We start from the raw sequence: 23055 nt of genomic DNA, 5'->3' as shown, positions 1-23055 counted from the left end.
TATACACTCCAAATTTTTGTAGTGCTCATCTCACAACTTCACAGGATCTCTGGCTTTCCAAGATGAATCTAGAGGTATCTGAATCTTAGAATTCAAGATGATCTTCATTTCCCCTGGATTACTTCCTAGAGAAGTACTCAGGCAGCTACTAAGTGTTGCACAAATGCTTGAGGAGCTCCAGGTAAGTTACATACCACTTTTGTCGATCAGCAAAGTAGTCTCCAATGGCATTGTTGGCTTGTTCCATGAGACTGTCATCTGCATCACCAGATCCAGTTTTCAGGAGCTGGAGTACTCTAAACCAATCCCCCAATTTCAGCCGGAGGCCAATAGCAAGATCCCTGCAAACAAAGGCATTAATTCATTCATCTATTTGACAAATATTTACCAAGAGCCTACTATGTGTTAGGCACAGTTCTAGTGCTGAGACTACACAGCAGTGAACAATGTGACTCTCCAAACATTTTAGAAACTTAGCCTGACTAGGTAAGAGGAAATGAGGAGCACCTGGAGGTTATGGTTTGAATGTGTGTCCCCTCCAAAATTCATGTTAAAACTTAATCTCCATTGTGATAGTATTAAGAGGTGGGGTTTTTGGGAAGTCATTATGTCTGCCCTTATGAATTGATTAACGCCCTTATAAAAGACTCTTCAGAGAATTTGCCCCTTTTGCCCTTTTCACGTTCCACTATGTAAAGGCATAACATTCAAAGCACCATCTTGGAAGTAAGACAGGGCCCTCAACAGACACTAAACCTGTTGACGCCTTGACCTTAGACTTCCTAGTCTCCAGAACTGTGAGAAAAATATTTCCATTCTTTATAAATTATCCAGTCTCAGGTATCTTGTTATAGCAGTCCAAATGGTCTAAGATACCGGACTAGGGAAAAGAAAACAATGTTGTGCCTTTACTTTCCTGGACTTTCAATTTAGCAAAATAATGATTTAAATAATAATCATTTCTTTTCAGCAATTTCTTAGACATGATCAGGTTTATTTCAAAACAAAACAAGGTGTAAACACATGTGGTTTTATATCTCTTTTCAGAGCCTAAGTGGTATTAGAGATCTCCTGGGAGTATAAATAACATTAACGAAAATGAGATACAATGTTAACAGCTGAAATGAAGTTCAGACAGACTCTCCACCTTGAGGTTCAGTGACTAAGATTCTCTGCTTTCACAGCAACTGCCTGGGTTTGATTCCTGGCGAGGGAGACAGGCCTTACAGTTCTTTAATTCAAAAGAAGAAATATTTATGAAGTTCATATATTATTTTATATAAATCAAAAATGAAATATAAAGAACTAATCTCACTCCCTAACTACTTCTGATTTTTATTTTATGCCTCTTGACAACAGAAAATTAAATAATGACCTAAACAAAGAAAGAAAGAAAGAACTGGAATAATGAGCTATGTCATAAATCTGAAAGATCCCAGTCTCTGTTGTTCTATCATTTTTTCCCACCAAATTAAAAAAAAACCTCCCATAGTCAGCCATTATTAAATTTAAAAACAGAGAAGAAAACTGCCTCCAGACTATGAAACACAAATAAATGAGGGGCATGTAGAATATCTAGGTTGTAATCCAAACATAAAATTAATTTCTGAAAGAAACTGTATGACACACCTAATCTATTTATAGTCCCCATTTGTAAAAAATACAATGATGAACTGAGAGAGTACTCGGGGATGCCTGCACCTTCGTAATTTACCTTCTGTCCATCTCGAGATATGTTCTTTCAGCCTCTTCAAACCTGCCAAAGTAGCCAGCAACTTCAGCCTGTTTCATTGACTCACTCTGTAGTTTGCCCAAGCGCTTCACAAACTTAATGCCTTGGTAATCTTTGCAGCGCACAAATGCTTGCTCTGCAGTGTATAGATCCAGTTTCTGAAGAGCTGCTTCAGCCAGTAGGCGCCTTTATTTTAAAAGAAACAAAAACATACATGCATATTGCAAATTACCGATAAACTAGTCTTGAATCACAATTATCAATTATTATGTCTATTGTTTCTAGAGAAACATGGTGGAAAGTAACACATGTAAACATTTTTCAAATAATATTCTCCTTATTTTGAGGACTTCCAAATCTAAAATGAATTTCTATATTTTAAAAAGAAGAGCAAGAATGGAAGTTTGTTCTCATCAGGAGGATAGTAGGGGAGCAGAGGGACAGAGTTGAGACTTTAAAAACCTACACCTGACATCTTGGGAGAGTTTGCTTTTTTTAAATACCAAAGTCGGGGGTGTGGATTGTCCTCTATGAACTGAGATGCATCTTTAATTCCAACCTTCTCAACCAGTGCTCGGCTATCTCGCAGAGACCGAATCTCAAAGTTAATTAGGTAATCCTTGTTTGGATGTTCTGGATCCTGAAAGTAAAGATGGAAACAAAAAAATTTCAAATACTTGCTGTTAGAGTATATGTTCCTTTTTTATATTAAAAACCAGAACAGAACAAAACAAGAAAAAAAACGGCATCGTATTGTGAGCAAAATAAGGAAGAGAAGTCTTCATGTTTGGGTCTTTTGAGTTATTTGAAAAACACCCAAAACCCACAAGTGAAGTCCCTCCTGAGGCAATCAGGTAGCCTATGAGGAAAAGGGGACAGAGGAAAATGGCAGAAGCGGTCCCTCACAGTTACGCATCCCTGTTTCCCTCTGCTCAGATTGGTTTTTCACCTGAAATGAGATAACATATCTCAAAGATTCAGCACAATGCCTAGCTGGACTATTTACAGTATTCAATATTCATTATCTCAGAACTGATCTAATGCTCTCCTGCTTCAGAACTTTGAACAGGTAAACCATCATGACTGAATCACAGCACCCAACTCTTTTCTGGCAACTGAATTACTTATCCATCTCCTCAACTCTTCTACCTGAGGCCAAGAACTGTGTCTTATTGGCTCTTAATAGTTGCTGAATTGATGAACAGATGAACTTTGGGTAAATCATTTTACCACTGAGAGCCCTTCTTTATCTAAAAACCTTCACAAAATTCAATATAATCATCAATTACAGCAACAACACCACAGGCATTTTCATGCATTCTACAGCTTCAGGCAATTGGAAATTTATGAGCCTTTTTTGAAAAACACTACTAATGATGAAATCCAGCCAACTAAAAGATTAATCAAAATTAAGAACTTATGTACAGAGAAAATGTAGTAAAAAGCTTTGAATTCATTTAAATATTAAGACTAAACAACTGGAAATTAGGATTATAAGACAAAATTAAAATGTTCTAAATCTTGACCACGTAAAAATAATATATCTACAAAAGGAAAAACAGAAGAAAATGTAAGAATGTTATCTTTCAGAGTGGAAAGACAATACTATTAAAAATTAAAATATAATTTAGACTAATAACTTCCTGGTTTTTCATAATTTTTCTTCTCAACCCAGGAAAATGGTATTGTTCGTAGTGGAAAAATACTATCAAAATGTCTAGAATTCCTTTAAACTCACTTTCAGGTTATCTAATTAAATTAACACTAAAAAAGTAGATTGTACAATGATGCCATTTTTATAAAATTACTTCTGTTCATCCATCTAAATCTATCAAGTCCATATTTCCATATATAACGTGCAGCTGTAAGGAATGATGTTCTGATGTTTAATCTAATGGTAATGACTAAAATATCTGAGTTGTGGGATTTACGGTTTTTTTAAACTGTTTTCAGTACTTTTCTGTATTGCTTGAATTCTACATAACTGTGCCATTTCTTTAAGCAATAAAGTATTCATTTTTAAAAATCAATTTAACCAACACTTTCTGAAAACCAACTCTATATCAGATGCTTGCTAGATGTTAGGGATTCAAGAAGCTCACTCTCTATCAAACCATTAAATATATAAAAACAGACAAAATATTTCAGTCACCTTAGTTTGACTCTACCCATTTATGACTGTTTTTTTAAAGGGCACTGGAAAAACCACATATTTGGAAAAATAAATAAGTAAATAAGGTCTTCTTTCCCTGAATCTTTTGGGAAAGAAGACAAGCAGAAAGACATCTTCTGGCTGGGCATGGTGGCCCCCGCCTGTAATCCTAACATTTTGGGAGGGCAAAGTGAGAGTTTCACTTGAACCCAGGAGTTCGAGACCAGCCTTGGCCAACATGGCGAAACCCCATCTCTACAAAAAAAAAAAACCACAAAAAATTAGCCAAGCATGGTGGCCTGTGCCTGGAACCCCAGCTACTCACGAGGCTGAGGTGGGAGGATCACTTGAGCCCGGGAGGCAGAGGCTACAGTGAGCCATGATGGCACCACTGCACTCCAGCCTGGGTGACAGAGAGAAACCCTGCTGAAAAAAAAAAAAAAGACATCTTTCTTCACATGTGAGGAAAAGGAAAAAATATTATCTGGTGGTACTGTATTCAAGTTAAACAGGCAATTAAATAAGTTCATTAGTTTTACAAGTCATATACCTTAAACAAGGACAAGAAAAGTGCTATCCATATAGAGAAGAGTCAAATAGTCAAATCCGGAGGTTACATAATCTAGGTAATAACAGCCCAGACTCCATTTTTGATGGTTGGCTGCTGACAGCTTTTAAATCTCACCCCTTCTTCTTCCCCTCTGCCTCATACGGGGCAAGCTAATGAGAAAGTCCAGATGCTCCTTACTTTGGGGCACGAGTTTCAAACCACGTCCCTATCCATTAAAATCCTCACCCCAGACCCACTCCCTAACTACTAAACAACAAAACAACAACAAAAACACCCTCAAGCCAGTCTCCTGTCCCTGTGCTTTCCAGACATTTCAGACAGCTTGGGAAGCCTGCCCTTCTCTCTCCTAAAAAACCTCATTATGGAAGATACATTCTTGGTGTCTCTATGGTATCATCAATCTTTACATCCAAACCAGATTTTGGGTGGGGGGCCCATCCTGTTGCTGCATGGTGGTTATGATATAGAAAAATGAAACTGGTTCACAATAAAAGAGCCATAATTTACATATCAAACCCAAATATGAAAACCTGTTTCAAATTGCCACTAACTTCTGGAAATTTTAAATCTACTATCTCAATTCAAAAACTATATATATTACATAGAAAAAGTTAATGCTTTGACTAAAATGAAGGTAAAACTTCTCTCAGTATATTCTTAGAGAAAAAAAATTCTCAAACGATGGTCAATGAAGGCCATTGCAGGGGTTCAAAATCATGTCTTGAATTTAAAAAAAGAATTATTTTACAAATCCTGGAAAGAATGGAAAGATAGATCTCTAAAAAAGTTACTCGAGTATCTTAGAACTAGAAAAAGGCTAAACTCCTAAATAGTTCTTCAGTACATCGTTATTACTACAAAAACAATAACAACAATTAGCACTCTTTTTTTTTAAGCTCTCACTTGGCCGTAGCATTGTGCTAATTGCTTTTCACACATTATCTTAAATAATAACAATCCTATAAGTAGTATTATTATCCATATTTTATAAAGGCAATAACTGAGACTCATACATTTTTATCACCATTTTACAGGAAAGGAAAGTGAAGTTCAAAAAGATGATGGCACCCACCTAAAGGCTGAACAATAAGAGAGCACGGCTGGGCCTGAGATACATCTGACTCCTGGGTCCACACTGCTAACCAGGATACTACACTGCCTGGTCCAGAAATAAATAATCCCCAGTCAAGCTAGCAACAGAAATATAACTTTTTAGGAATTACCTTTAATATCTCATCCAAAAGAACAGATTTAATTTCTAAATCCTCAAAATTACAAATATATCCAGAGGTCTGAATGGGTTCCTTTAAAGACAAAAACAAATACTATGTTTCATTATGTAAAATTTCCTCTCTTCTAACAAATCATGCTTTTAAATTTTATTATCAGAGGTTTCAGGTAAACAGAAGAGAGAATGTCATTAAAACCTATATACCCGGCCGGGCGCGGTGGCTCAAGCCTGTAATCCCAGCACTTTGGGAGGCCGAGACGGGCGGATCACAAGGTCAGGAGATCGAGACCATCCTGGCTAACACGGTGAAACCCCGTCTCTATTAAAAATATAAAAAACTAGCCGGGCGAGGTGGCAGCGCCTGTAGTCCCAGCTACTCGGGAGGCTGAGGCAGGAGAATGGCGTGAACCCGGGAGGCGGAGCTTGCAGTGAGCTGAGATCCGGCCACTGCACTCCAGCCTGGGTGACAGAGCGAGACTCCGTCTCGAAAAAAAAAAAAAAAAAAAAACCTATATACCCATAACCTAAGTAATTAACATTATGGTAAATATGCTTCATTTAACTTCTTGGCTGAAGTATTGTAAAGTAAATGCAGTAAATTACGGACATCATGATATTTTATCCCTATTTCAGTACATATCTTTAAAACGTAAGAATTTTCTCTTACATGGCCACATTACTATGATCACACCTTACATAATTAATGTTAATTCCCTAATAGCATGTAATATTCAGTCCAATTTTCTCAATTAATAAAAAGTCTTACACAGCTTGAAATTCTAATTCATGCAATTCAATATTAAAGTTAATTCTTCATAAAACTGATAAATGCTATATTTGTATGTAAGCCCATCTATCAAAGAAGTCCCACATCACACTGAACAGTCTCTCCTCTGTAACATGAACCAGAGTGCATTCCTGATATATTTCCTACTCTTAAGATTTATTTGGCCGGGCGCGGTGGCTCAAGCCTGTATCCCAGCACTTTGGGAGGCCGAGTCGGGTGGATCACGAGGTCAGGAGATCGAGACCATCCTGGCTAACACGGTGAAACCCCGTCTCTATTAAAAATATAAAAAACTAGCCGGGCGAGGTGGCAGCGCCTGTAGTCCCAGCTACTCGGGAGGCTGAGGCAGGAGAATGGCGTGAACCCGGGAGGCGGAGCTTGCAGTGAGCTGAGATCCGGCCACTGCACTCCAGCCTGGGTGACAGAGCGAGACTCCGTCTCGAAAAAAAAAAAAAAAAAAAAAACCTATATACCCATAACCTAAGTAATTAACATTATGGTAAATATGCTTCATTAACTTCTTGGCTGAAGTATTGTAAAGTAAATGCAGTAAATTACGGACATCATGATATTTTATCCCTAACTATTTCAGTACATATCTTTAAAACGTAAGAATTTTCTCTTACATGGCCACATTACTATGATCACACCTTACATAATTAATGTTAATTCCCTAATAGCATGTAATATTCAGTCCAATTTTCTCAATTAATAAAAAGTCTTACACAGCTTGAAATTCTAATTCATGCAATTCAATATTAAAGTTAATTCTTCATAAAACTGATAAATGCTATATTTGTATGTAAGCCCATCTATCAAAGAAGTCCCACATCACACTGAACAGTCTCTCCTCTGTAACATGAACCAGAGTGCATTCCTGATATATTTCCTACTCTTAAGATTTATTTGCCAATATGTAAGTGCATGAGACTGTTATATGTCTGCCTCTTATCTTAGTGTCATACAGGCTTGTTGAAATAAGGAATAGGATATGCATATTATAAAGTAAAGTAGCTACCCTAGATCTTTAGTAGAAAAAAAGGTATCAATATTATATAGACAAAAATAAATAAACTGCCAATATACTTAATACCTCTAAGAATACTGTAAAAAAAAATAGAATAATGTTGTCTAATAGAAATAGTATCAGATTGCAATTTCTAAAACTATGTGTATGTATATATTTCATAAAGTAGAAAGTAACCAAAATCCAAATGAAATAACATTTCAAATTTATAACTCTGAAAGTTGGTCCTTCACATATGATTCAGAAATTATAATAAAAAGAAGACACCAAAAACATGAACACAAGAGGTAAAAACGGAATCATATTTAGTTTGACTTTAGTATGTTTAAGAATGAGGCTCTTATATGCATACTGTAAGTGTTTTGAGGGTTTTTAAATGTTTTTCAGACCAGGCCCCATGGCTCATGCCTTTAATCCCAGCACTTTAGAAGGCTGAGACAAGAGGATCATTTCTGGTCTAGAGTTTGAGACCAGCTTGGCCAACACAGTGAAACACTATCTTTAAAAAAAATTAAAATTAAAAAAGTTGTTTTTTTTTTAATTACAAATTGTTGAATAAAATATTCAAGTTATATAAGAAAATTTCATAAAACCCCTTTATTACCTTAAAAAAGGGTTGTATTACATAAAGGTAAATAATATGCTTTAAGAGCAAAAAACAAAGAATCAGAACAAAAATTAATTTAAAAAGGAAGCATATATAATAAGATATTTCTATAAGGTATAGGGGCCTTTTGTATACCTCGATTATTTTGATACTATATGTAAATCAAATATATTTGTATAAACATGTTTATCATTAGAAATTTTTTTTATTTTTGGCTAGACAGTGCAACAAAACAAGATAATCAAAAGATAAACTCACAAAAGTTGATCTATGGAAAAAAAAAACACTACCAAAGAGAAAGGGAGAAAGATGGAGAGAGAGAGATAAAAAAGTTTCAAAAATAATCTGATTATTAATGCATAAGTAGATACACACATTTATGCAATTCAGATTTTAAAAATTCAACTTCTGCTGGAATTAACCAATTATCTTTAGTTTCCAAAATTCATTAGCTAACTATTCACACACTTCATTTAAATACGAAGTTTCAGACCAGCAGGGTCTCACCTAAGCAGTATACAAGATATTTCTTTTTATTAAAAAAGTTTCCAAAGCTTTAATAATCTATACTACACCAAGAAATATTGGCACCTTTATTCAGCACACAAATCAAAAGGCTTCATAATATGTACCACATAATGAGTATCCTGAAGTACCCTTATTTGTCCTACAATTTTAGCGTATTGTGACATACTGAGGTTTGCATATACCTAAGTGAATTTAGGGATTACATTACCTAATTTTAGCTAACCCTCACAGACTGGACAAGTGGCTTAAAAAGCTTCTTGCAAAGAACTTGTAAATTAAAAGTAATATTAATAATGCAAGCACAAGCCAACAAGGAAAGGTAGAACTGACACCTCTCTTACTCCTAGTACAGATCCTTGTGTCAGTCACCTTACGACATGAAAACAATGACAATCCTATCAGTTCTGACCAAAAGTCAGCTAAAAGGTCAAAGTTATCAAGTAGACTATTTGAAACTGAAAGAGATCAAATGAAGAGACTAAGAGGCAGAAAAGAAGTCCACAGGCAAACAGCCCGGGCGGCGCCCTGAGCCTAGTTAAAGATCGACCCCGGACCTAACCGATTAAGGTTATCTATAGACTCCAGACATTGTAAGGACAAACGTTGTGAAAGTCTCTGTCCTGCTCTAATTACCAGTGTCTGCCACATATCTTAGTCCTGGGCCCAGTACACACAATCCTCTATTTTGTCCCAACGTCCTGAGCCCCATATGCCTGCCCGACACAAACACATGAAGAAAAACAACACCTGGGGAAGCTGCAATAAGGTTACAACCGTTTGTAAAAGCGCAGGAACCGATAAGAAGGCTGCTAAAAGCATAACTTCACATTAACATGTAAACCCATTGTAATGCTGTAGCCTAGAGAAATGCCTTGTTCCTCTGTAACCTGACAAGTCCTGTTTACCTCGAGCTATAAATAGCAAGCACACGCATTGTTTGGGGCCCTCTTGTATGTTGTGGAACGGAGGGACCAAGTTCGAACTTGCATTAAAGATCCTTGCCGCTTGGCTTTGACTCTGGACTCTGGTGGTCTACTTCGGGGAACAAACGGTCTGGGCATAACAAAACATGAGACTTTTATCCACTAAGTTAACAAAACCTTGCTCTAAAATCTGCATTATGCTGACATACTAGCTAATGTAGCATTATCATGAACCATAGCAATTAGCATGACTTATAAAAATAAAGTTATATCATCCAGTAAAATTTATTTTTCTCATTCTTTTAAAATTTCTATTTTGGAGCATGATTCATAATATATTAATATGGTAGGTCATGTAAATAATTTCTAAATAAATATGTATATATAAAAGCATATATTCAAAAGTTTGGGAGCACCTTGTTTGAAAAAGCAGCAAATGTACAAAAATGAGAGTCTGATTGATGAAATTATGAGATACGAAAGAAAGATGAATATGAAATTGTAGTGCCAATGAGAAGGAAGAGCCAAGAAAAAGAACAAAAGAGCACAATCAGTACCTTCAGAGGGTCACTGGAGATGAAAATGATCAAGCAGGGAATATCAACATTAAATATTCATCTCCTAATTCTCAAATAAAATGTGCTTTACCAGTAAATTAAAACTTTGCACACAGATGGCATCTTTTTCTCTCAAATAATCTGAAGACTTACAGCTTAAATAAAGGTATGAATTTAGAATTCTTAACAACACTCAAAAGGATAAAAATATATTCTACTATTACCTGTCAAACAATAACTTATCTCCTAAATAGTAACACAGAATACTATGTCTGAAGGAACATACTATTAAATGTAGCTCAGCAGATCCTGTAAAACAGATCCTCTCTGTTTTGAAGAGATCATGTTCTTACATGATCAATAAGCAGCTAGAAAAGCAAATGAGCAGAGCAGCTAAACTAGCTGTGACCACAGAAAGCCAGTGTCCTTGTGAATGAAAAGAACAGAACAGCATCATTTATAAAGAAATCCAGACAGTGGGAAGGTTGTAAGAAATCCATCTAGCTCTAAATCTAACAGAAATCGAACTACATGCCAAACCAGAAAACAAATTCAAATTAAAAAATAGTATGTTTTTAAAAGGTTGTTCTGTTAAAACTACTTAAGAAACTCTTTCCACCAGGCAAAGATTTCACTTGTACCAGACTGACCATGTGTGCTACAGACACAGTATGAGCAGCCAGATATAACAAACATTCTCCCTTTTCTAGACATATGATTTGTGACTTAGTATGAGCAGGGCAAAGGATAGAAAAGACTCTTAACATTCAAAAAGTATTCTACTCCCATCCTCAAGGTTATCCTGTGATTACCTGTCAAATTCCCACAATTGTTTTGTGGCAAGGATTAAATTTCCCTTGGACCCCTGAAAGGAGCGCATGCTTACAGGTCAAATGCAACAGCCCTGAATCTGAATGCCTTTCCTTTGAACCATTTCTCAGGGTCGAGGAATCACAAAGATCCTAAGACTTGCAAAAGCCTTAACAGAACCTTTGAGAGCACTTTACATCAGGGCATTTTACATCCAAAATTCCTCAAATGGGGAAATGTGAAAATAATTTAGGATATTAAAGGGGCAAACAGTTTACCACTAAATAAATTACTCCAGAAACCCTTTGGCAGCTCAGGGGCCCAAGCATGCAATTTCTTCCCAAGAAGGAAGCTATACATGCAAACAAATGGAAATTGACGATGTAAAGCATTTATTAACTTATTCCTTATTATTTACAAGAGTAGAGTGCAGCAGGAGTACAGAAAATTCCAAATTGAAATCCATTACTAATTCAAAAGTCATTTAAAAGATTTATCTTCTTAATGATATTTTGATTAGATTACCAGATTATTTTGTATTTCCTAAATACAACAGCTGACAGTTGGCCAGAGTCAACTAAGTGACAGGAAAATCCAGAGCATAGAAATTAGCTGATGTGAGCCACAAGCAGAAAATCAAAATATAACCTTAAAAATGAGAACAGAGGGGGCTTCCTCATACCCAAAAGAGAGATTAATCACTGCCTGCACTTGCATACTTTTAAGAATATCTGGGTTAAGAAAGAACACAGATTTGTGAGCGATATGATAAATGTAAATAGAAATAAGACAAAGTAAGCACAGAATAAAGTGAATAAAGAGACAGAAAAGAATGAATGGACAAGGAAATTTGAAAACTGTATTTTTTTGATTAGGTTCTTTTAAGAAATTCTGGTAGATAAGACTACTGACTTTCTTTGTTTTCTTAAGTTTGACAAAGAAAAAAAAAAGACTAGTGACCATGGCTCCACCTTTTTAGAACAGATAAATAAATGCCTAGGAAGTACCTTTCGGAGAAACTAGAGAATATTTAATAGATAAGCATTTTCTCACCTAAGACCAAATATTTTTAAAATCCACAGAAATGTTCCTATTTATTTTCAGAAATTCATGCAGCCATGTTGGCACTGCTGTTCAACAAACTTCTTAAAGAAACAAGGGGGAATCATCCAAGTTTTTATATTTGGCTCATTATTTATAGACTGTTAACACTCATTTCTTGTTTTTACCTCAGGATCCAAGTTTCTGAAAACATACATTCTTGTCTTCTCCATCATTGCAAACAAATCAGGATTATCTTTGGCCCACTTCATATCCCAGACATCTCTTCGCTCCAATTTTAACAACTCTCCAACTACTTGCTGTCCTGTACTGTCCATTACTCGAGCATCCAAGTCAAAGAAAGTCAGAACTCCTGAGATATCTATGACAGCAAGACGGCTAAAAATAATGCAATTGGAGAAAAGGAAAAAACTATAAAATTACTATCAGCAATCATGAGAATAATTACCTACAGCCATTCTTCTTCAAAATCAGATTATCAGAAACCTGGAATACAGTAGAAATGGCTTAAATTTTTTAAAATAAATTTGATACAAGATATGGACTACTCTCCATTTTGCTCTCTTCTGAGGAAAATGTATCCAAAGAGATGAAACCAATGGGTATGAAATATAAAATAATCTCAATGCTTTTAAGTTTTAAGAGTAAAAATTATACTAGTACTTCCATATGCCCCATTAAAGACATTTAAACCAAATGCAGTATAAAATAAAACCATACTGAATTTTAAGACAAGTTCAATAGACATACCCATCTTTACATTTATTACATATAAATCTAACAATCCCAACTGATAATTCCTAAGTCTAACATCTACATGAGCAGAGTTTTCAGGCTTACCTAGAGTTGCAATTCAAGGATAAGTGGTAGCCTCGACAATTAAGGGAATATTTTTGAATCAAACCAACATTAGGTAGACTGTATCTCTGAATGGTGCCAGATTCACGACCCTATGGAAATTACTTTTGATTACTTAATTAAGCATATGTGTATCATAATATTAAACTACAACTATCTCTCTATATGTCTATACATTTGTCTTAAAACCAAAGTGATGTCACAGCAAATTCTCAATTCTAATAACGAATCATGTTCTTAAGTATATATTTATCTATTAATTTAATTAAACCTTTTTCAAACAGCTGAAGTATTCTAATTTTTTTTCATGTAATGTTCAAGAAAGAAGTCAGAAACCTAGCACTTTAGTAATATACAAATTCTTCTATCACATTTCCTTCTATCACAAGGAAAAAAATCTAAAGTTATTTATATTTGTTATCTAGGTTAATATTCAGGGCACATTAAAAGCTAAAACAAAGTACTTGTTGAGTTAAATTACATACGTATATGAAAAATCAACAGAAGATCATATGAAATAACTGTTATGAAAGTCTAGGTTTTTATCCTATAGCCATCCATCTGATACTAGTTTTTAGCAAAAGGAAAGATGATCTGAATGCAGTGATACCATGAGTATTAGTTTAAATATGTTAAAAAAAAAAAAGCAGCATATAATTGTCTACACAACTCAGGGCAAATCTTAAAGTTGACAGATCAACAGTAAGTACAATGCCATGAGAGAACTGTGGGTTTCAAACCCTTGGCTACCTCAGGCCGTGGCAATGGGACAAAGTGGAAGCCTCCACACAGCTGATCTTCACCTCTCCTCTTTTTAATCAGAGAACCACTGCTTTTGCAGCTGAGTCTCATGAGGGCTTATCAGAAAGGAGGAAATATTATAGAAATATTATGCTCTTAAGACTTTTCCTCCCATAAAATTAGCTCATGGCTGAGGAATGTAACTAGAACTGGAATATATACTATTAAGGTTTTGTTTACATAATTCAAATGCAATAACCCCAGCAGCATTACTGTATTAAAGTAAACATTTAGTTCTAAAATTAATATTTTCAAATCTTAGAGGTCAAGAGAAGACACTATGTCATTGATTCTATCTGAAAAATTCAGCTGAAATCTGCCGTAGGTTTCTCTATTTTACTGGCTGGCAAACATGTTACCTCGTCATTCTAAGTCTTATGAAAGTAGCTGAGCCAAAGCACTTTCTCCAACATAAAATATCGGGCTACACAGAGGAGGAAACTTTCTAATACCTACTACCACCATGCAATCTGCCCCACATCCATCAACCTTCCACAGGACTCATTCCACTCAGTGTTAGAAACTGTAAGTGTAGCCTGTCCTCTCGTCTGGTCATCATTCTATTGCTTTCATAAATAGCTGTTTTTGCAAATGGTTAATAATTTGTGAGGAAAGCTTTAAAACTTTCTTATTTCTTATACTGAACTTATATTCAGGGTACAGTAAAACTTGGGGCGCCCATAAGATGATATTCAAAACTTTACTGTAATTTTTTTTTTTAAGAGACAGGATTTCACTGTGTTCTCAGTCTGGTTTCCAACTCCTGGCCTCAAGCAATCCTCCTGCTTCAGCTTCCCAAGTAACTGTCATTACAGACATGGGGCACACACCTGGCTCCTATTTTTATAAACAATTATTATTCATAAAATAAGTTTTTGCAAAACTTACCACAATCAATATCTTATCTGATGCAGTTATGGCACAAATTGGATCCCTTGTGCCCTAAAATAAGTTAATCAATCATTACTATTCAACAAACATTTATTGAATAACTAATCTGGTACAAGGTAATATGCAATTCACTAAGTGGTCAATGTTTATTAACTTAACCAACATTTATTTACTGAGCACCTACTATGTGCCAAACACTGAAGTAAGCACTAGAGATATTCCGATGAAATCTTTACCCTCAGAGATTACTCAAAAGTCTATTGGGGAAGACAGTGAACTAAACACCTCCTTGCGGGACAGTATGATGAAAGAAGAGGTAGAAAGAGAGGTTATGAGAGCACAGAGAAAGGAGTATCTAACTTATACCAAGACAGGCAAAAACCTGAGCTCAGGCCTAAAAGAGAAACAGCCAGCAGAAGGGTCAGCACATATTAAATTGAGGAAATGTAAGAAGGCATTGCACTGCAACAACCTAGACAAGTCTCTAGGGCATTACACTTGCTGAATAAAGCCAATCTCAAAAAGTGACATACTATATGATTCTATTCATAAAACATTCTCAAAGTAACAAAACTACAGAGATGGAGAACATATTAGTGATTGCGAGGGGACAAGGATGGGGCTGGGCCCAGCTACTTGGGAGGCTGAGGCAGGAGCATCGCTTGAACCCAGGAGGCGGAGGTTGCAGTGAGCTGAGATCACGCCACTGCACTCCAGCCTGGGCAACAGTGCAAGACTCTGTCTCAGAAAAAAAAAGAAAAAGAAAAAGGAAAGACAAGAAAAGAAAAAGAAAAGAGAAAAGAAAAGAAAAGAAAGAAGAAAGAGATAAGATCCCTTATGGTGACAAAACTAGATAAACCTACACACACACCTATTAGCACACGTCAAAACGGCTGAAAACTGAATAAGCTCATAGGCTAGTTACAGTACTGTGCCAACATCAGTTTCCTGGTTTTGATACTCTACTGCACTTATATAAGATGTCACCACTGAAGAAAGCTGAGTGATGGGACTCTTCCTGCAATTTTCTATTAGCCTACAATTATTTCAAGATAAAATGTTTTTTATTAAAAATTTAAAAAACCAGTGTGATATATTCAGGAAATCTCAAGTTGTTTGCCACAGCTGGTATCTGAGGAATATGCTGGGAAGTGGGCCAGGGAGGCGGAGTACTTGTGGCTATTTATACTGTACTCTGAAAAATATGGGAACTTACAGAAAGCTTATAAATGGGGAGGAACTATATGTAATATGATTAGATTTGCATTTTAGAAAGGTTGTAGTGGTCAGAAGTATGATAAATGGATTGGCATAGTGGGGATGGGGAAAACTGAAAGTAGAGAGACTATTCTGTTCGATATGGTAGCCACTAACCTGATGTCACCATTTAAATGTAAATTCCATTAATGAGAGTGAAATACAATTTAAAATTCAGTTCTTCAGCTGAACTAGCGATATTTTAAGTACTCAATAGCCACATACGGCTAGTGGCTATTGCACTGGAGAACAAAGATATACAGTATTTCCATTATCACAAAAAGTTCTATTGGGCAGTGTTGGATGGAAATTATTGCAGTGATGTAGGCAGAAACTAATGGCAGACCAAATTGATACAGAGATGGAAAGAGGAAAGCCAATTTGAAAGAAATTTAAGAGACAGAATCAAGATGCCTTGGTGATTTATTAGACATGGAAAGCAAGAGAAAAGGAGTTCTCATGATTCTTGCAGAGATAGTGAAACCAACTACTGATATATAGAATATATATGGAGAAATGAATTGGGACAGAAGCTGAGTTCAGCCTCAGACAGATTAAACTTGGGGTGCTTTTGAGCTGCTCAATTTCTTGCTATCCAGATGGCAAGAAATATGTTATTCAGAAATCAAAAAAACTCAACATTGGAAAAATACATATTAGAGTGATTGGCATATGGTTAAAGGGGTGGATTTCAATAAGAACACTAAGAAGAGTGTATTAATAGGTTTTTTTTTTTTTTTTTTTTTAAAGGGTAGATGGCTTAGGGCTAGACATTAGGGAACATCACAATAAGTGATGCATAGATGAACCCTTGACAAAGAAGGCTCAGAAGGAAAAGCTAGAGACAAAGTGTGGTTTCATGAAAGCCAAGAAGAAAAAAGTAGTCATTAAGAATATTAAATGTAATGTGTAGATCAAATAATACAAAGACAGAAAAAGACCTATTGGACTTGGCAATTCAAAGTCTTCTGAAAACCAGAATGCAATGAAGTGCAGATGGAATGTGCAGTAGGGGAAAGATGAATACAGAATAGTCTTTCAAGAAACTCAGCTATGAAAGGAGGAAGAGAGAATGCAGTAGCTGGAAGAAAATACATGATTGACAATGGAAACTTCTGTTGTTTTTAAGATGGCATCTATTTTAATTGATTTGAGGGTACAGGGGAAAAGCTGGTTGATGATGAATCAATTTTCCAAAACTTCCCTATCAAAGAGACTGTTTCTTATTCACCAGTAGATTCCCAGCACCTACTCCAATGTCTCACACTTAATAGACATTCAGAAAATACTTCATCGAAAAAAATGGATGGATACATAGATGACTAGACGAACTCTTGCATGTTCTAGCAGATACATCACTAGATCTGCTGTCAAAAAATTAAGCTTGAACCCTTGCTTTGTTACTTAATCATTTTATGATCCTGAGTAAATCAGTGAACTTCTCTATCAGTTTTCTAACCTATAAGAGAGGAGATGGCATGCTGCTTGACTTACAGAGTTTTGAGCATCGGATAAGAAATGAGACAACAGTTTTATAAACAATAGGCACTACTTTAAATACTCTGAGTAAACCATTTCAAAAACTATTTACTGAAATAGCAAATTATATTAGTTTCTAAACAAAAGCACATTTTCATAAAGAAACAGTTAACTATATTATCTGCAAAATATGTGCACTCACTAACACGCCAGGGGTGACAGATCAATCCATGGTAGATGGACAGATAAAGACATAGACAGATGGGAAGGTGTGAGGAGGGGAGGAGGAGTTATGTTTTCCAATATTTTTAGATAATATGCTTTTCTAAGTAGTATATTAGACACTTACCACCATCTACCATCTTTATTTCAGTCTAAGAATTTTTAAGATCTAGGAAAAAGTTTTCAGAAGAGAATTTTTTTAAATAATTGCTAAAATAATATCCTATTCACTGGGAACAAATTATTTTTCAGGTTTCAAAATAAAATTATAATATTTCAAATCTACAGATATTAACATTTTCTAGAAAAATTAAAATCACCTACTTGAATGGCTTTACTATAATCAAGCACACCATCCATTGATCCAGAAGGGGTATCATCAACATGATAAATTCTGCAAAAAAGATCAGAATTTCAAAGAAAGTTTAAGTATAATTTATACTATTTCATAATCTCTAGAATAAATGACTAGATAACATCAATTAATACTTTTATTTAATATAAAAATTCTGATTATTTTAGAGTGTTCTCAACACAGTTAAATCCTAATGAAGATAAAAATTATCTACCAGGTGTTTAGTAGTTATACAAATGATATGCTCCTGAAAGCTGTACCAAAAACATATCTGAACATTTAATCATATATTCCCAATGAACTTCATTAAGCCCAGAGAGATGTTTTACCTTACTCTCCATATGAGCATCAGTGAAGAGTAACATCTAATTCACTAGCTTTCTCTGCTGTTTCTCCATAATTTCTCTTCTAACAATGTGTTTAATGAAAGTAAACGTAAGTGGATTTAGGAGGTTCTAATTAATGGAACTTCTGCGCTGAAGTAAAGAAGCCTTCCTACCCTTTCCTGTATTAGGAAGAGGTTTCACTTCTGGACATCCACTGTCTCTCTAGTACCTGTACCTGTATTATTTTTTTTTAATAAATTTAAGGGGTATAAAAGTACAGTTCTGTTGTATGGATATATTGAGTAGTGGTGATGTCAACCATGACCCAAGTAATGTATATTGTACACATTAAGTAATTTCTTATCCCTTACCCCCTACAACCCTCCCACCGAGTCTCCAATGTCTATTATTCCACATTCTATGTCCATGTGTACACATTATTTAGCTTCCACTGGTGACCTCTGGCAAATAATTTAAGCTCATGTGTCTGTTTCCTCTGTAAAACAAGAATAATGAACACTGATTAGATTTATGAAAGTGTCTGGCACATAAGAAGTACCCAATAAATGTTGGCTGTTATAACTATCATCAACTGTACTTTAGAGATGAGGAAACTGAGTTCTAGGGGGAACCTGCTCAAAGTTATTCAAACCAGCACACATATCCCAGGTAGAAATACAAGGAAATGCTGCCTTCTTGATTTAAACAAAAGTCAGAATCTCTTTAGCAGACTACAAGAAGACACTCTGGAGAGGATAGGCTTTTTGCCCCAACTTTGTCCTAAGATCTATGTTCTCCCACAAGATTGTAGGCCTCTGCTCATTACTGCTACCACGGTAAGTCCTACCAGCATGAGGACTACCACACGCTGCCCTCAAAGAAGCCAAAGGTTCTTTCCATTTGGTCTTCCAGCACCACTGAGAACACAAGATATAACATTTTTCAATGTTTTTTTCCTGCCTCCACATGAACTCGCATACCCAACATACTTTTACTGAGGACCCACCTCCTATCTTAGCACATGAGTGAGTCTTAAAGGGAAGGAAAGCGGAGTCTGAAGGAAGAGTGTGAAGGAAGATAATGATTCGAAAAAACACCTAGCATTTCTGTCATGACTCTACCACTCACTTCTGCCAACACAGGCCTATGTTCCCATTAAGAATCCTTAGGTTAAAACATTCAACAAAATGCTTTACTTACAGGCTTAGAGTAACAGCAGCAGAACAGCAAACACAGAGTATCACTAATAGAGACAACATAACTTACAAAACACCGTAAATGCTTCTTCAGTTTGAGACTACTGTGGGGAATCCCTCTATCCTGGCTTCTAACCTATCTGCTATGTGGCAGAGCCCTTTTTACCCCACTTACTAGAAGTAATTCCAACTCCAGACTCCTTGGAAACCAGGGCAAGAAAAAGAAGCTAAGTCCCCAGTTCACCCCACCTAAAGACTTCTTCCATATGTGTGTCTAAAGGCCTGCCTTTCCTCTGGTCACTGATATTAGAATCACCCACCCTCTTGGGAAGACCTATACCACTAACGTATAGGAATAAAGCCTTAGTTAGATCCTTGGATCTCAAGCAAATATTTTAGTATAGCATATTAACTCTAATCTGGTGGGGAGGGTGAGTGAGGACAGCCATTTCCTTATAAAAACACAGTCTTCCAATCTTTATCTCTAAGGGCTTTCTTTTATTACACTATGCTACCTCTCTTTTATTTTAATAAATTTAAACACATAAATTTTAAAGATAATCAAATTAATTGAAAAAATATTTCTACTAATCAAGACACTACAGTTATTAAGCATGACAATTTATAATTACTACGTCTGACTTAAATGTGATATGGTTGAGCTACTAAAAGGTATGTATCAAAAGATATATACCTTTCTCTCCCTTCTTTTTGAGACCGTGTGATCTGATTAATTTCCAATGCTGTGAGCTTCTTTGCCACACGATACTGCCAGGTATAAAATGCTTCTTTCGAGGCTGCTATCACATGGGTTTTTGTCATTGCAACAAACAGTGGTACTGTTAAAAATAACATTAAGATAATTTACAGTTACACAGAATTGCAAAATGTTTGTGCTGCAAAGGCCTTTAGCAATCACGAAGTTCAACCCCTTATTTTATAGGCAATATACCCCCACATAGTCTCAAAATACCCACACACAGTCTCTGAAATCAGAAAAGAATCAAAAGCTTGTGGAATCATACAAAAATACTAACTCAAAATAAATCAAAGACTCAATTGCAAGAGCTAAAAAACCATAAACACTACAAAGAAAACTTGGGAGTACATCTTTATGACCTTTGGTCAGGCAATAATTGGCTTCTTAGATATGACACCAAAAACACAAATCACAAAAGAAAAATCAGACAAATTGGAGTTCATTAAAATTAAAAATATTTGTGCTTCGGCCGGGCGCAGTGGCTCAAGCCTGTAATCCCAGCACTTTGGGAGGCCGAGACGGGTGGATCACGAGATCAGAAGATCGAGACCATCCTGGCTAACACGGTGAAACCCCGTCTCTACTAAAAAATACAAAAAACTAGCCGGGCGAGGTGGCGGGCGCCTGTAGTCCCAGCTACTTGGGAGGCTGAGGCAGGAGAATGGCGTAGACCCGGGAGGCGGAGCTTGCAGTGAGCTGAGATCCGGCCACTGCACTCCAGCCTGGGCGACAGAGCGAGACTCCGTCTCAAAAAAAAAAAAAAAAAAAAAAAAAATTTGTGCTTCAAGGGACACTATCAAGAAAGAAAAGAAAAATCTCCCAAGTCCCTTCCTAAGGAATATATTCTTCTAAACAAATAATTTTTAATATTCCTAATATGTATTGGAAATATATTCTCCCAAGCAAATAGTTCTTTTCATCTGTCCCATTTCTTAGAGAATATTTAATTGAACTCCTACTGTATATCCTTCTATGAAGTAGATAGTCTCATCAAATCCATCTTATAGATAAATAAACAGAGGTTTAAAGAAGTAGAACAACTTGCCCAAGGTCACAAAACACAAAATAAACAACATAAAATTAAACATTCATACAAAATACATAAAAGCAAAAAACTCCTTCAAAAACAGATTATACTGTTTTCTAAATTCATGAACAATCAAAACAGTATAAAACTTAATTTTTCTATTATAAATACTATGCAATGTAATCATTAATATGGCCAGAATAAAGACATAACGTTACTAGGAGGTACCATTTATAGAGTTCTTGCCAGAGTTCAGACAAAGGGTATGTGGGGCAGCAAGAGACTTAGAAAATGAACAAAGAATTAGAAACTAGTCTGATAGTTTGATGTTAACTGAGTGTGTTAACAACTCAGGGATTTAAATTCAATAATTTTTATATGCTAAGTAACTCAGTCCAACTAAGTAATTTTTTTAAAAATTCTTTTTTCACTGTAACTGTCAAGATTTTTTCATTCAAAATATCTACTATTACCAACCTCTGGAGGGAGCTCAAAGCCTTTCTTGGAAAGGAGCACTTTGCTGAAAGCCATGCATGGAGAATGACAGGAAAGCCTCCACGGTGTGCTCCTGCCAGGTCAGGCTGCGCTCTCCTTTCCCTGACCTGGTCTTCACTAAATCTTAAGACATTTGTTAAATATTCAGTAAATTCCACTATGGATACTCTAATGCTGGTAACTATTATGCCCTTAGTGTAATTTGAAGCAAGTTTGTACACCTTAACTGCTTTCTAATAAAATATCATTTTTTCCTAAGTATATAAAAGCATTCTTCCAACCAATGTTTACCTACAATTATAAATTATACTCATGTTCCTTTCTTTTTGATAGAACCTAAATACTCACAAGGGTTTATCATTAGCCTGATTACTTCAAAATTACAATGTTAGTGGTTCAAGGTAAGAGTCAGACTTCTTGGATTCAAATGACAGGCACTTGCTAATTCTGTGGTCTTGAATAAATTATTTGTTCTCTCTGAACTTCAGTTTACCTACTGTAAGTTGCAGATAATAATAATGCCAACCCTATAGAGCTGTTTTAAAATTTAAGAGAGATAACAATATAAATATCATATAAACATAGCATAGCACAGAGCCTGGCATAGAGTAAATGCTTAGTAATACTTTTAAAAGACAGTATTTATTGAATGTTTAAAAATATATGACAGGTAGTGTTCTAAATATATAACATATATTAACTCACAACTTCCCTATAAGGTAAGCATTATTATCCTCATTTAGCAGATAAAGAAACTGAGGAATGTGAATTTGCCCATATCACACAGCTAGAAAGTAGTAGAGCTGGACACAAACCTGGTCAATCTGGCTCCAGAAACTGCTCTTAACTACTAGAGCAGACTGACCCTCACTAAGGATTAAGAAGTATTAGTTAGACATGGTTGCTATTATTCTTTCCATTTTTGTCACCTACATAGAATTTTATAATAAAACCATATATAAATTCTCAGTTACTACAAAAAATACAAATATATCTGAAAAATATGTTCTTTTGAATCAGTAAGGTGGTGATTTCAGCAAATTCATATGGGTAGATAATCCTGTCTATATATATTTTGCTAGATCTTTATTAAGATTCATCCCACCTAGACTAAGCATCTATGAAAAGCAAAACAAAATTGTAACAGATACACTGTTTTAGGACAAGAACACAGCCTAGATGGAAGCCCTCCATGTCCTTTTTGACTGTTCAATATCTGAAAAGAAAAAAATTTGAAATATCTAGAAAGGTTATTGGATTTTTTTTTTTTTTTGAGGCGGGTTCTTGCTGTATCATCCAGGCTGGAGTGCACTGGCACGATCTTGTCTCAGTGCAACCTCTGCCTCCTGGGTTCAAGAGAGTCTCCTGCCTCAGCCTCCCAAGTAGCTGGGATTACAGGTG

At 35.6% G+C, this 23055-nt stretch overlaps 1 protein-coding gene across 11 annotated transcripts in view; it reads right to left on the bottom strand.

Moving 5' to 3' along the window:
- The window catches only part of LOC117099702 (WD repeat-containing protein 35), a 124627-nt gene that overhangs the window by 21288 nt on the left and 80284 nt on the right, over nucleotides 1-23055 (bottom strand). For 10 of the 11 annotated variants that reach the window (XM_033239176.1, XM_033239170.1, XM_033239168.1 and 7 more), the window contains 9 exons: nucleotides 20067-20211; nucleotides 17820-17889; nucleotides 14535-14588; nucleotides 12828-12937; nucleotides 12155-12365; nucleotides 5679-5759; nucleotides 2236-2372; nucleotides 1715-1918; nucleotides 195-341 (listed from right to left, as the gene is read on the bottom strand). In XM_033239176.1, the coding sequence (XP_033095067.1) occupies nucleotides 195-341; nucleotides 1715-1918; nucleotides 2236-2372; nucleotides 5679-5759; nucleotides 12155-12365; nucleotides 12828-12937; nucleotides 14535-14588; nucleotides 17820-17889; nucleotides 20067-20211 (1159 nt within the window). The remainder of the gene's footprint in view (nucleotides 1-194; nucleotides 342-1714; nucleotides 1919-2235; nucleotides 2373-5678; nucleotides 5760-12154; nucleotides 12366-12827; nucleotides 12938-14534; nucleotides 14589-17819; nucleotides 17890-20066; nucleotides 20212-23055) is intronic. The other variant, XM_033239171.1, reaches the window with a different exon arrangement.

Source organism: Trachypithecus francoisi, unplaced genomic scaffold (genome assembly GCF_009764315.1).
Source record: "Trachypithecus francoisi isolate TF-2019V2 unplaced genomic scaffold, Tfra_2.0 Lachesis_group17, whole genome shotgun sequence".
NCBI classification, from domain to species: domain Eukaryota; kingdom Metazoa; phylum Chordata; class Mammalia; order Primates; family Cercopithecidae; genus Trachypithecus; species Trachypithecus francoisi.
This window is presented reverse-complemented; position numbering and strand designations above follow the sequence as displayed.